This window comes from Lathyrus oleraceus, chromosome 2, assembly GCF_024323335.1.
Source record: "Lathyrus oleraceus cultivar Zhongwan6 chromosome 2, CAAS_Psat_ZW6_1.0, whole genome shotgun sequence".
NCBI lineage: Eukaryota > Viridiplantae > Streptophyta > Magnoliopsida > Fabales > Fabaceae > Lathyrus > Lathyrus oleraceus.
In genome coordinates this window covers 438,061,436-438,074,341 of record NC_066580.1, presented here as the reverse complement: position 1 = coordinate 438,074,341, position 12,906 = coordinate 438,061,436, and the positions used below count along the sequence as shown (strand labels likewise).

At 36.8% G+C, this 12,906-nt stretch overlaps 2 protein-coding genes across 3 annotated transcripts; one reads left to right on the top strand and one right to left on the bottom strand.

The window, feature by feature from the left end:
* The first annotated feature begins 3,253 nt into the window (after positions 1-3,253).
* On the top strand, positions 3,254-7,974 carry LOC127120102 (uncharacterized). Of its 2 annotated transcripts, XM_051050483.1 has the most exons (8): positions 3,258-3,511; positions 3,609-3,713; positions 3,788-3,874; positions 4,670-4,720; positions 4,859-4,952; positions 5,038-5,122; positions 5,242-5,399; positions 6,446-7,974. In XM_051050483.1, exons 1-7 carry the CDS (start codon positions 3,401-3,403, stop codon positions 5,396-5,398), a joined length of 690 nt encoding a protein of 229 aa, XP_050906440.1. In that variant the 5' UTR covers positions 3,258-3,400; the 3' UTR covers position 5,399; positions 6,446-7,974. The 2 variants fall into 2 exon arrangements, with proteins under 2 accessions (XP_050906441.1, XP_050906440.1); XM_051050484.1 differs by lacking the exon at positions 4,670-4,720 and having other exon boundaries at positions 3,254-3,511.
* On the bottom strand, positions 6,262-7,736 carry LOC127120101 (peroxidase 64). Its single transcript, XM_051050482.1, has 4 exons — positions 7,533-7,736; positions 7,215-7,403; positions 6,929-7,091; positions 6,262-6,821 (listed from the first exon to the last, which is right to left on the bottom strand). Exons 1-4 carry the CDS (start codon positions 7,734-7,736, stop codon positions 6,427-6,429), a joined length of 951 nt encoding a protein of 316 aa, XP_050906439.1. The 3' UTR covers positions 6,262-6,426.
* Positions 7,975-12,906: the final 4,932 nt, after the last annotated feature.

Below are 12,906 nucleotides of genomic sequence, written 5' to 3'. Positions count from 1 at the left end.
TGTTTCTACTGAAGAGCAATTAGCTGACATATTCACAAAAGCTTTGGATGCTAATCAATTTGAATGTTTAAGAGGGAAATTGAGGATTTGTATTCATGAGAAACTATAGCAATCAAAGGAGTTTGTGGTTAATATCCCAGAGGATATTTCTGACAAAAATAGCAAGGTGTTTATAAGAAGAAGATGCTACTTCCTCAGACTGAGGTGTGAAGGTTCCCCCTGATAAGAAGACTGTGTGTGCTGTGATGAAGACTGGGTTGGTTTGGTTGTGCTAGTATGAAGACTGGTCCCCCTGCTGTTATGGAAGCTTGGATGTTTTATTGTTTTTGTTGAAATGTTTGTAATTTGTGGCAGTCCTTACTAATGCCTTTATGCAATATTTGGGCTCTTAATGAGTTCCATGGATTTCTAATTATCTCAACTATCACAACTGTGTATAATTATGGTTTATATCTCCTAACATTTATGTTTTAACATTTTAGATGTTATAACATCTGCTGTGACATTCTCTGCTAGGCTAATTGACATTTATTTTGTCTAATTGGTCACCTTTGGTCAATTTTGACTAAAAAGGGGGAAGAAGTGATTATGTGGAGCAGTTAAACTTGTGGAGCTGTGTGGAGATGTATGTGCTGGTGTAGCTGAACAGATGAACAATTATTATTGAAGGAGATGTGTTTGATGTAAGACAGAATGCTGTTCTGTTTACAGATGTTGAAGGAGATGTCTGATGTGGTGCACAAGTGATGTTGAAGCAGATGTCAGAGGGTGATTATGACTGTTACAGGTGTTGTGGTTACAGGTGCTGTTATTATTAAAGGAGATGTCTGTATTGAACAGACTTATGGGGAGAAGAAGTACCCTTGTGCATTTGTGTGTTTTACTAGTTGCTATCAATAGCTAGTAATTCTGTTTGCTTCTGCTGCTGCTTAAACTGTTGTTTAACTGCTGATAGTTTTTCTTGTGAACAAAAAGGACAGATATATGTGTTAGCCAAAATTTACCAAAGGGGGAGTTTGTTGGTTCTAAGTGTTGGAAGCAATTTTGGTAAAACAAAAAGTGTTCACAAGATGTTGCATGTGATGTCTTAACATAAGGTATCTATGTACCTGCTGGAGTTTAAAAAATATAGTTATGCAGGATTGTTTCAGGATGTCATACACAATGTCATGTCATCTGATATTATGTACCTGCTGGAAATTATAAATGGAATTATGCAGGATTGTTCCAGGATGTCAGACCCGATGTCATGACATCCTGTACACAGAACATTCAGGGTGAATGTTATGTGTTATGTGATTGCGCATTTAATGGCAATCTATGTATGATTGAAGATCTGATTTGCAGGCACATTCAATCATTAATTACAACCTGATTTACTTATTTTCCAAGGAGATCTAACCAACTGCCATGAGAAGATTTAATTGGAAAATAGTTTTAGGGTTTTCAAGATGTCCAAGTCCAGCTGAATGCTTCTGTAAATAGGACATGGAAAACCTGATTTGATACACAACCAATACTGAGCGAAATATTGAGAGAATATAAGGGTTTGTGTCTTGTTTAGTCGTGAGACTTGTAAGCCATTCAATTCATCCATAGATGATTGAATTGGTGTGATTTGTGGGTTGTAAATTGTCACTCTAAGCTTGTAAGCAAGAGTGTGTGTCTACTTGATCAAAGCTGTTAAGCAAGATCAAGTGTGTGTCTACTTGATTGAAGATCAAGTGTATGTCTACTTGATTGAAACTGCTAAGTAAGATCAAGTGTGTGTTATTGAAAAGTGTCTTCTTTTTAGAGTAATTGTTGTTTAAAATCACAGGTGTGATTGAGGGGGAGTGAGTGGGTTCTCATATCTAAGAGTGCTTAGGTAGAAGTCGCACGGGTAGAGATTAGGTGAGAAAGACTGTAACTTGTTGAAGTGTACGGAGAGTCTTTGAACTGATTCTATTTAGTGGATTTCCTTCCTGGCTTGGTAGCCCCCAAATGTAGGTGAGTTGGACCGAACTGAGTTAACAATTGCTTGTGTCTCTTGCATTACTATTCTTTATCTTTATCCTGTTTGCATTACTCAGATATTAGTGTCGTGACATTACCTTCGACATCTCATATTTGATACCAGAATTTCATATCTGATGTTTACAAGACCATTACCATCATGAATGTCTATAACGAACGCTTCTCAGTGTTAGCAATGGAGGAATACTGACCTCCATATCAAGATGACATAGTTTGAAACAACGATGAGATGTGAAGAAATAAAAAAGGACGACCAAACAACACACATATTAGAACATAAATGGATACGACTGATAAAATGATAAAATTATGTAGCATATGTCGTCAACCCGGACACAATAAGAAAAAATGTCCCAATCTAGGAGGAATCTCTGCATCATAATTTAGTACCTCATTTCAATTTTTGTAACCTTTTATTGTGATATATTAATTACTTTTCTTACAACAAGGTTAACAACAAACATCACTCCAACTTAAACATACTTAAAATCGAACAAGTCTTAATAAACAACACAAACAACAAATATCAAAACAAATAAAAATACTTAACCATAACATTTAAAAACAACATTTCTAACTGCTTACAACAATCAAACTGATGTCATATGGTCCAAACATTACTTCCCTAACATCCTTATCATTTTTTACTCGCACCCAACTACGTACGGCATCGAGTCTCTCAATACTTCTAATTTTTTCGCCTTCAGGTATGTTTCCGTCTAACCAACGAACCAACTCCCTTTTTAGTTGCTCGAAGTGACAAATGCTCAAGAACAACATCTCCATTAGAGGTTTGTCTCTCGAATAAATAACTTTTCCATAGCGACGACGAAGACAAAACATGTTTGCAATATAATGAAAAGATATATGGAAAAATGAATCATCCAACACATCTATTTATACAAAAAAAAAAGATTACACTCAATGTTCTGGCGCCTTCTTTCACTTTATATACATGGCCGCCAATTGGATTGACAACACCATGTGTTATAGCCAATTCAATTTGCACCTCCTCTTTAAAATTAAAGGTATGCGCCAATTGATCTGACATCTACACCTTGACTTTTTTTTCTTTTCAAAAATGGAAGAGTTTGAGAATAAAACTAGAAAATGAATTATTTTAAAATTAAAAAGCAAAAGATTATTTGAGTAAAAAATTCTTGAACATCTACGCATTTGAATGACTAAACTTAAAAAAAAAAATCATTGCTTCAATAAAAAAATTGAAAAAGAAATTAAATCATTGCATTTTACCTTACCAAAACAAGAGAGGCATAGCATTTTCCATTTAAGAAAAGGAAGCATTGCACGAGATTTTGAACTTGAACAGATTCGGATACGTTTTGGAATTTAACCTAAATTCCTTTTTTCTTTTTGCGGGAGCATGGACGAGAATAATTCGGACGAAGAATCTGATAACACCGCCAAAATGAGCACAATTTCTCAGCACAATTTCAGCGATGATTCCGAAACTATCTGCATCTCCATCGTTGAGGTGCTCAATTTCCACTTCCCAAACTCCAATTTCGTCACCCCGAAATCTCAAACTAACAAATATAATGCTGTTCTATGATTTCAAATTTTCAACACAGAACATGAGGGAGGATTACGGCCTATACGTGTGGCCTTGCTCTGTAATTCTCGGCGAGTATGTTTGGCAGCAGAAGCAGCGATTTTCAGAAGCTAACGTTGTTGAGGTGAGTTTTTTTTCTTCTAAATTCGTGATTATATGGAGTTTATTTTCTATGATTTCTTATCAATCTTCGTGCAGCTTGGTGCTGGAACTTGCTTACCTGGTTTAGTTGCGGCAAAAGTTGGTGCCAATGTCACTCTTACTGACGACTCCAGCAGATTAGAGGTATTACCCTTTCACTATCATATTCTTTCTTCCTTTTTATATATTGATATGTTTTTTGAATAAGGAGTGTTTGGGAAATTTTGGTTAGAGGTTGATTTAGTTTGTATAGTCATTGGAATTTTGGATTAAAGGATATGCATGTTCAACATGTCCACGGGTTTTGATAAGCTTTTAATTAAGGTGTATGTTTACCAAACTTGGCTTAAGTGTTGCCTTGAATCCGACTGTTATCTTGGTTTGTGAATGTGATAATGGTTTTCAATTTTCATTAGTATTGCTATTTATCATTTATTTGTTGGGTTAATATCATTTTAACCCCACTTATATAGGAGAATTCTGGTTTACCCCTATAACTTTTTTTTGTAAAATTAACATTGCCATACAAAAATTGTTGTTTTATACCCTAAATCTTTTTTTTTAAAACTAACTTGCCATACGAAAATTTTGTTGTTATAGACCATGTAAGATTGTGTTTTTTTGTAAAACTAACACTGTAAAATTGTTTTTTTTTTGCAAAAATAATCTTGCCATATAAAAATAACAAGGTTAGTTTTACAAAAAAATAATTTTATAGGGTCTAAAACAACAGAATCTTCGAATGGGGTTAGTTTTACAAGAAAACAATTTCACATGGTCTAAAACAACAGAATCTTCGTATGACAAAAAATTTATAGGGGTAAACCAGAATTTGCCTATATGGCAGGGGGAAAATGGTATTAACCCTTATTTGTTTAATGGATGGATTCTGGAACTTGTTGATCTGTGAAATGGTTGTGGCTTGTTCTGGACTTGCAGGTGCTTGACAACATGAGAAGAGTTTGTGACTTGAATAAACTTGAGTGCAATGTAAGCTATTATGTTAATAATAGAATAACACTGTGCATATATATCATGGAATTTCAGAAGGATGGTTATTATTAAACAATAATTGATCTTGAGGTTTTTATTTCTATCATGTTTGTAATGCACTGGCTTCTTTTGAAGGTGCTAGGACTGACGTGGGGAGTTTGGGATTCGTCCATATTTGATTTACGACCTACAATTATTCTAGGGGCTGACGTGTTGTATGACTCGAACGGTGAGAAAAGGGTCTGTTTCAGTTTTTTCTTACCATCATCTGTGGATTTGATGTACCTAAGTATTGTTTCTTTTACATTATTTAGCTTTTGACGACCTCTTTGCAACTGTGACATTCTTACTCCGAAATTCACCTGGATCAACTTTTATAACTTCATATCATAATAGAAGGTACTTTTCATTCTCTCGGATGCTCAGAACTTGTGAAGCAATTTAGTCTTAACTCTATCCTATGCATCTTCTATAAATTTTAATATTTTTTTTTAACTTAGCTATGTAATAATTTGCAGTGGACATCACCTTATTGAGTTTTTGATGCGAAAATGGGGTTTGAAGTGTGTCAAGCTTCTTGATGGGTTTTCTATCCTGCCATCCTTCAAGGCTTCTCAGCTAAGTGGTAACATCCAATTGGTAGAGATGGCTCTCATGTCGAAAGATAATGCTTGAGGTACCTCAAAAATTTTCATTTTTTTAAGGAGTATTTGTAATTTTAGGCGATGCTGCTGCCATCTATGTTGTTCTTAATTCTTATTGTCGATGATCAAGCAATAGACTAGGACTTGATCATTTTAAAGGAATACCTCTCAAAATTGATATCGTACTTCTCACATTTGATGAAGAAGAAACAGACTTCCTCTTTATTTCAAATTTTCGATGTTGCTTAAAATATGAAAACATGGCAGCGATCAGCAAATAGTAAAATTTGGATGGGGCAATTGAGATGGCTCACACTAAGGAAATTTCAGCATTATTTATTTCAACTGCTTTAAGAGTTGTATTTGGGCTAGATTTGATTTACTCTTAAGAGAGTAACTTGGGATTTTATCATACAGTAACTGAAAAGATGTTTACATGTAGTCAAATGGTTAAGCCTAAAACCCTTAAGACTATTATTTTCAAATGTTGAGTTTTGCATTCTTATCTGTTATTTCAAATCATCCTTGGAGAAGCAGGGCTCATGTGGCTGAATGAAACCTTTCTTGACTTATTTCTTAAGATTACTTATAACTTGCTTCCTCCGTCTCATAATAAGTGTCGTATTTGACCTCTACGCGCTTCTTAAGAAAATGATTAAATGTGTTGATTTTAATGATAAAATTAGTATCATTTATTAAAATATCCTTATTTATTGTAGTTAGTGGAATTGTTGAAAAGAGTGAAAGTTAATAAATAGAGGTATAGTAGTGGAAAAAAAATAATAAATGTTGAATTAGTATTCTAAACGGACATTTATTTTGAGACATAAAAAAAAAATGCTAATGTGACACTTTTTATGAGACAGGGGAAATATAAATATATTTCTAAGCTGATTTGCCAAAACAAGCTTGAGCTTTTATTTTACTGATACAAGAAGACATATTTCTTTATATATGAAAAAGCACAATATTCTTACCATCTTCAAAATGTGACCCACCACTTTTAATTCAATAGCTTTACTGAAATACATAGTTTAACTTGGACTAAATTAAGGTTTTCTAATTGATTTTTCTGCAGTCCTTTCTAACTTCCTGCCCACCGTTGATGCTACTCATTTTGATCATGGACTTTGCAAAAGCTTTGTAGAAAGCCTCTTGTGAGGCGGCAAACTTAGAAACCAAACGCTTGGTGTTTGGGCTGTCAAGCAAAGCCTGATCAGAAGAAAACAAGCCTTTTTGTTGGAGGATCAACTTGTAATATGTATTATCGAAAGTTGTTGAAGAAGGGTCCATTGTGGCGCCTGCATTTTTTGCCTTATTTTTCAACAGACAAGTTGATTTTAGTTTTGCTGCAAACGACGGATTTAATGAAGGGTCCACCTGATGTGTAGCATTGAAGTTTTGGATTCTGTTCCGGAAAGATGAGCAGTGAGAGAAACCTAAGGTATGCCCTCCTATATATCAGTCAAAACGTGTTACTTTTTAACTCCATTCATATATAAATTGGAAAACATGAAAAGTGGTGAAGTTTTGGTGGTTTATAACTTGAGGAATAGCTTACCTGACAGAGCTACCAAGTCTTCGGCTGACAATGCTCTTTGAGAGAAGCTTTTCTGCAGTTGTGATATGTTGAATGTTGGTGCTGGTAATTGTCTTGTTTCACTGGCCTTAGATGTTCTTCCATCCTTTCTTCCTTTAGGAACATCCCATTTAGGTCCTCCAGACTGTAGAATATAATAGATATACGATCAATTTAAACATACAAATAGAATTTCCCATATGCGAAAAACGAGAACATAATGGAATCTCAATGAAGAGAACATTGGTTCATGGCTTTGTTTTATTACCAGATAAACGGCGTCTCTTGCAGCGAGAGCAAGGATATCAGCACAAGAAACTACGCCGGGGCATTTAGCTTCTAATGCTTTCTTTGCATTATCAATAACATAGTATGCATGCAAGGAAATGTTTGGTGGTCCGTCCTTTTCTGCTTTGTTGTTTCCTTTCGAGTTTAGCAGCACAGAGGCATCACATCCCTTCAAAAGTATCGAGAGAAAAAAAAGACTCGTTCAAATGAATAATCAAACTGTATAAATGGCATGGGGAAAAAAGAAAACAGAAAAAAAAAACAATGTCAAGAAGAAAGAAGTTTGTTATAGCAATACTCGAACGAAGCAATCATGGAAGTGCATTCGCAGAAGTGCTGCTGGAACAGTTTTGTCCTTAGCACTAGCATCCTTCACTGCCTTCAAAACAATAAACTCCAGATCATGGCATGTCTTTTCATAGTAGTTTAAGCTCAGTGCTTTGCCTGTAGAAACAACTGAAAGCATGATAATTAAATTCAAGAATGTAGCCATGAAAGCCATGCTAACTAAGAGTACTTGATTATTGTTTAGATTTTAGATGTTGAAATCAAAGATGGGTTGAATGGGTTTTATAAGGGGGAAAAGAGAAAATCATTATTATTATGAGTTAAAGTGGTCCTAGAAGATTAGTTCGTTAACTAGTATTGTCAATGAAGTAGTAATGTTTAAGCATTCTCATTACAAAAAGACAATCTACTTTATTTGCTCAGTAAACCAAAGGAAGGTTCAATTGTTCTGATGTGCAATGTTACTTTTTTTTTTATAGTTTGGGTGAAATTTGAAGGCGAACATGTTACTACCAATTAGAATAAATTAATTACATGGCTAAGCAAATATAGTGTTTTGCTATGATTGCATGGTCTTCATGAGTACGATTAAACTAATGAAAAGTCAAGCCCATGATACATTTGTAGATGGTTCTTTGATTATTACATATCTTTTTGACATTGTCCATTCTAAAGTGAGGGCATAATGGTTTTACTTTACTCTAAATACTTTTTTCTAAATTCTCCTCCTTTCCATGTTTACAAAAATCTTTAATATTATCAATTTCATCTCCGATGCATGAGAAATGTTGAACGAGCGGATGACTCAAATGACTATAGACTCTTAGAAATAGGCATGTTTGGGAGTTATGAGAGCACTAATAGTTATGCGAGTGATAATGACTCACTTTCTTATTGTTTTTTTCCCAAGAAACTCCCAGCAACCAATGGCAGTTTGTCTTTACATTGTTCATCTCTCCTTCATCTCTCCTTCCTTGATTAAACTAATGAAAAGTCAAGCCCATGATACGTTTGTAAATGGTTCGTTGATTATTACATATCTTTTTGACATTATCCATCCTAAAGTGAGAACTGAATGGTTTTACTTTACTCTAACTACTTTTTCTAAATTCTCCTCCTTTCCATGTTTACAAAAATTTAATATTACCAATTTCATCTCTGATGCATGAGATTGAGAAATGCTGAACGGGCAGATGACTCAAATGATTATAGGCTCTTAGAAATATGCGTGTTTGGGAGTTATGAGAGTACTATTCTTATTGTTTTTTTCCAAGAAACTCCCAACAACTAATGGCAGATTGCCTTTACATTGTTCGTCTCTCCTTCCTAAATTTCACTAAATGACCAGGGCTTTACTAGGGTCTTTGAGATTATATGTTGGCGATTGGATGCCAACCTTACCATAAGGAGAATCTTCTCCTTTTATGGTACTAAGAATGTTATGAAAGGCAATTGGGTAACTCTGTGCGCTATGTTTGGGAGGATATTATTCAGGCCTCATTCCAAACATTACAAAAATTGAAAAGATAGGTTTATGAGACTCAGGGGGGCGAGATGCCACCTCCATAGTCACAACTGGGGAGGATGACACTTCTCACAGTCCTTTGACTTGGATCGAATACCTAGTGGAGATCACTATATTTAACTTCAACTATCTTTACCTCTATTGAGAAGGAGGTAGTTCATTTTTTTGGATGAACTTGAAGCTATGAGTTCCCCTATAATGACTGAATTTGATCAGGGAAAGGACACCGAGATTGACAGTTTGTTAAGACTATTTACTCACATGGTTTTATAGCTTTGTTTTTTCCCCAAAGATTTCATCCTAGTCTTTGAGAGGAAAGATCCTATGTCCAGGAAAACGACGGAGCGTTAAGAGCAATGTACCGATAGTCAGAAAAATCACAAGGGTGACCTCATCACAAGAGGAAGCAAGAGAGGAGCCGAAGGGATTACCCTTAGCGAGGCTCGTGTTTCCAAAAGCTTAAAGTAAGATGAAAGTTCTTCTTCAGTCCCAAAGGAAAACACCACTGTAATACTTGAAGAGGATGAAGATGATGAACAACACATTATCTCGCCAATTCAAGCTGACCCTCCCTAACACTCTTTGTTGTGGACTGATGCAATGTTCAATGCAATAAAATACACCCACGCTCGACTCCTCTTCCATGAAGACTTTCCTAGTGACTTCAAGGCAATTAGTCAGACAACGACTCATAAATTATCCGGAATGGTGGATAATCATGTGCTTAAGGGCATGTTGATGGAGTGAGTGCTAAGTGAGAATAACACCAAAACTCCGAGTGACCTAAAGGCTAGACATGTTATTTCCAAGGAATCTCTGACCAAAGGGCAAGAAATAGTAGAAAAGCTACCATGGAGAGCGATGAGCAGAAGCACTCAAAGATGACACTTAAAGATGACATCAAAAAGGTAATGCCCAAGGCCAAGCGCTCACTCTTTTAGAGAAAAGCTTGAAGGAGTCCTTTGAGACTGCCATTCATTATAAGGAAAAGCTAGAAGGAGAATTTTTCATCCTCAAGGAAGAATTGATTCAACCAGTATTTTGAGCGGGCAAATGAACATATATCCTTTCTTTACCCTGGTTTGAACTTAAGTCAGATGGACTTATTCTAGGTAGTATGAGACAATCAAGTAATGGATGAAGAGGAAGTGTCACTCCTTAAGGCGTCTGATCCATTTTTTATGAGGACGTTCAAGTTGAAACTGAGAACACCAAGGATGGGGCAGTCGAAACTCCCAAGGAGGATGTTGTTTGCGAGGAAGTCACTTCAGAAGAATGACGACCCAGAAGGATGGTCAATGAGCTCGTAGTTCCTTCTTTGGCTTTCTCGTTGTTTTAATCTTGGTGCCTTTTTCTAACCATGCCTTTAAAGGCTTTATGTAATGATTAACTATGCTCGTAAGGATCCATAATATTCCTCCATGAGGATCCATAATAATTCACTGCCTCATAGGCGACAAAGATTCCTCCACGAGTATCCAACATAGTTCATTGCTTTATGGGTGAAAAAGATACCTCCATGAGGATCCGTCATAGCCGTTGTCCCTTGGGCAACAAAGATTCCTCACGAGGATCCAACATAATTCATTGCCACTCAGATGACTTGGTTAAGGTTCTAAAGTCCCATCACTAACTCTTGCAAAATAAGAACAAAAGTATACCAAAATTTATAAAGAAACATTGGGTGCCTAATTAAATACCTCTGTGCCCATAATGGAAAAAAGTGTCACCCTATTAAATAAACAATGCTTTAAAATAAATTATATAATCAACAAAGGTGATACCTCACATTAACTAATCCAATTGATAACCTAACTAAACAAAGCACGACACTACGCCTAACAAAGTTAATGAAATCGTCACAACCTCTTCACCTGATACTCACATGCTCCTCTCGAACAACACAACCAACTCTTCATCTTCTAGATACACCCTCTCCCCCTCTTAGGGACCTGCTTTTGGCTTAATTAAGGTCCACAACATTCACTTCTTGTGCATCTGGTTATTGGGCATGAGCCACGACCATAACCACCCTCTTTAGCTTCAAAATATCCAGATGACATCTCACGACAGTCTTCTGATCACCATGGATAACCCCAACATGTTTACTGGGAAACGAGTATTTCATGCACATATATAGTGTAAATAAAGCAACTCCTAAGAGGTTGAAAGCATGCCACCATATGATCATGTTATATAAGAAATGGACATCTTTGAACATATATCTTACCTTGACCATCCTCGTGCTTTCCTGGGCCCGAATATGGTATTCAAGTTGATGTAATCCTTTACTTGTACTTGTTTGCCCGAGAATCCTGCCAGCGAGCCTTCGGAAGCTTAGAGGTCTTTTAGATCCAGACGAATCTCTCGAAAGCATTCCAGTAGAGGATGCCAAAAAAATTCTCATGATCAATTAACACTCTCTTGATCTCCCACTCACCACACCCCATGGTTTTGACCACGGGGTCATTATCATGGGGATGGATTCCAACAACGTCTTTCTCAGAGAAGGTGATCCCAGACTCTATGGCTTCCTTATTTCCTATATCAAGACTAGCAAGTGAGCTTTCTACAGTCATGAATTTGCATACATACCTTATACGAGCAGAGTTGGTCTCCTCGTCATCGACAAACCCTCTTGCTATGGTATTAAGGGTGTGACACACAAGCTTATCTTCACCTCCTTTGCTTGGTTCCTTTCCCTTCTTTGATTTGTGGCTTCTAGAGGCATCTCGCCCTTAAGATTTGGAGTTGCCATATGACTAGGTAGAGATACCTCAGACGTATTTCGGTAGGTGGCCCTATTGGATAAGGCGTTAAATCTCATTTTTGAGCAGGTAGTAGTCTTCTGTGTGATGGCTCTTGACCTTATGAAATTTTCACCACCTCCTTGGTTCAGATCCCATGATGTCTGACTTGGGGACTGGAAGAAGAGGAACATCATGCGTAGGGGTGGAAAAATGGGCCAAGATCTCTAGGTATGCCCTATTTTCCTGCACTTTTTTACGGTGCAGACCAATGTTAGGCTCACATCCTCTAATATGTCTGTCACATTTCTTTGCAAACTTTTATGTGCGCGGGCATTAACATAAATTTTGCAATTTTTAAGCTTTAGAAGTGAAGTTCTCCCAGGTTTGCCCTGCCCCGCCGACATTCTTTTGCGGGGCGAGCCAAGACTTTAGGTCAACACCATCAATAATGCCCACCCTTCCCTGACCACCTCATTTTTGCGGGCTTTTACGTGGCAAGTCTAAATGGAACGGGAATGCCTGTTTTCCATCCTAACCTCCTCACCACAAGTGTTCAAGGGTGTGATGTTCTCCATAGACCTCTTGCTCAATTTGAATGTCTCCCTATTCCTAGTATGCGAGGTGTAATGGTTGTTGCGTGCCTGCTGCGAGGAAATATGAGTTCTAGATGTCAACAATTTGGCATCCCTAGACTTCTTTTCTATGTTGTTCTCCTCTCCCTTTATTTAGCATTCCATACACGTCACCACTTTCACTATGGAAATAACAGGCCTCTGGGCGAGAAATTTAGTAAAATGCTCGACCCTAAGTTTGTTCTAGAAGTCTTCTAAGAACATATCCTGGTTCGGGTGGATGACCTTGATGGTTCCCTCATTAAATCAGGCGAGATATTCTCTCAAGGACTCTAAAGGGCCTTGAGGAATGTTGATCAGACTGGTGGCTGAAATCCTCCTGTGTGTGCTTGCTTGAAATTGGTGCACCAATTTTGGTTACTAGGTCCTGGTAACTGGTGTCTGAGAGTCGTGGCAGACTCATGTAGCACCTTAATGCTGCGTACTTAAATATGCTAGAGATGAGTTTGCATTTCAATAAATCAAAGGCGATAATGA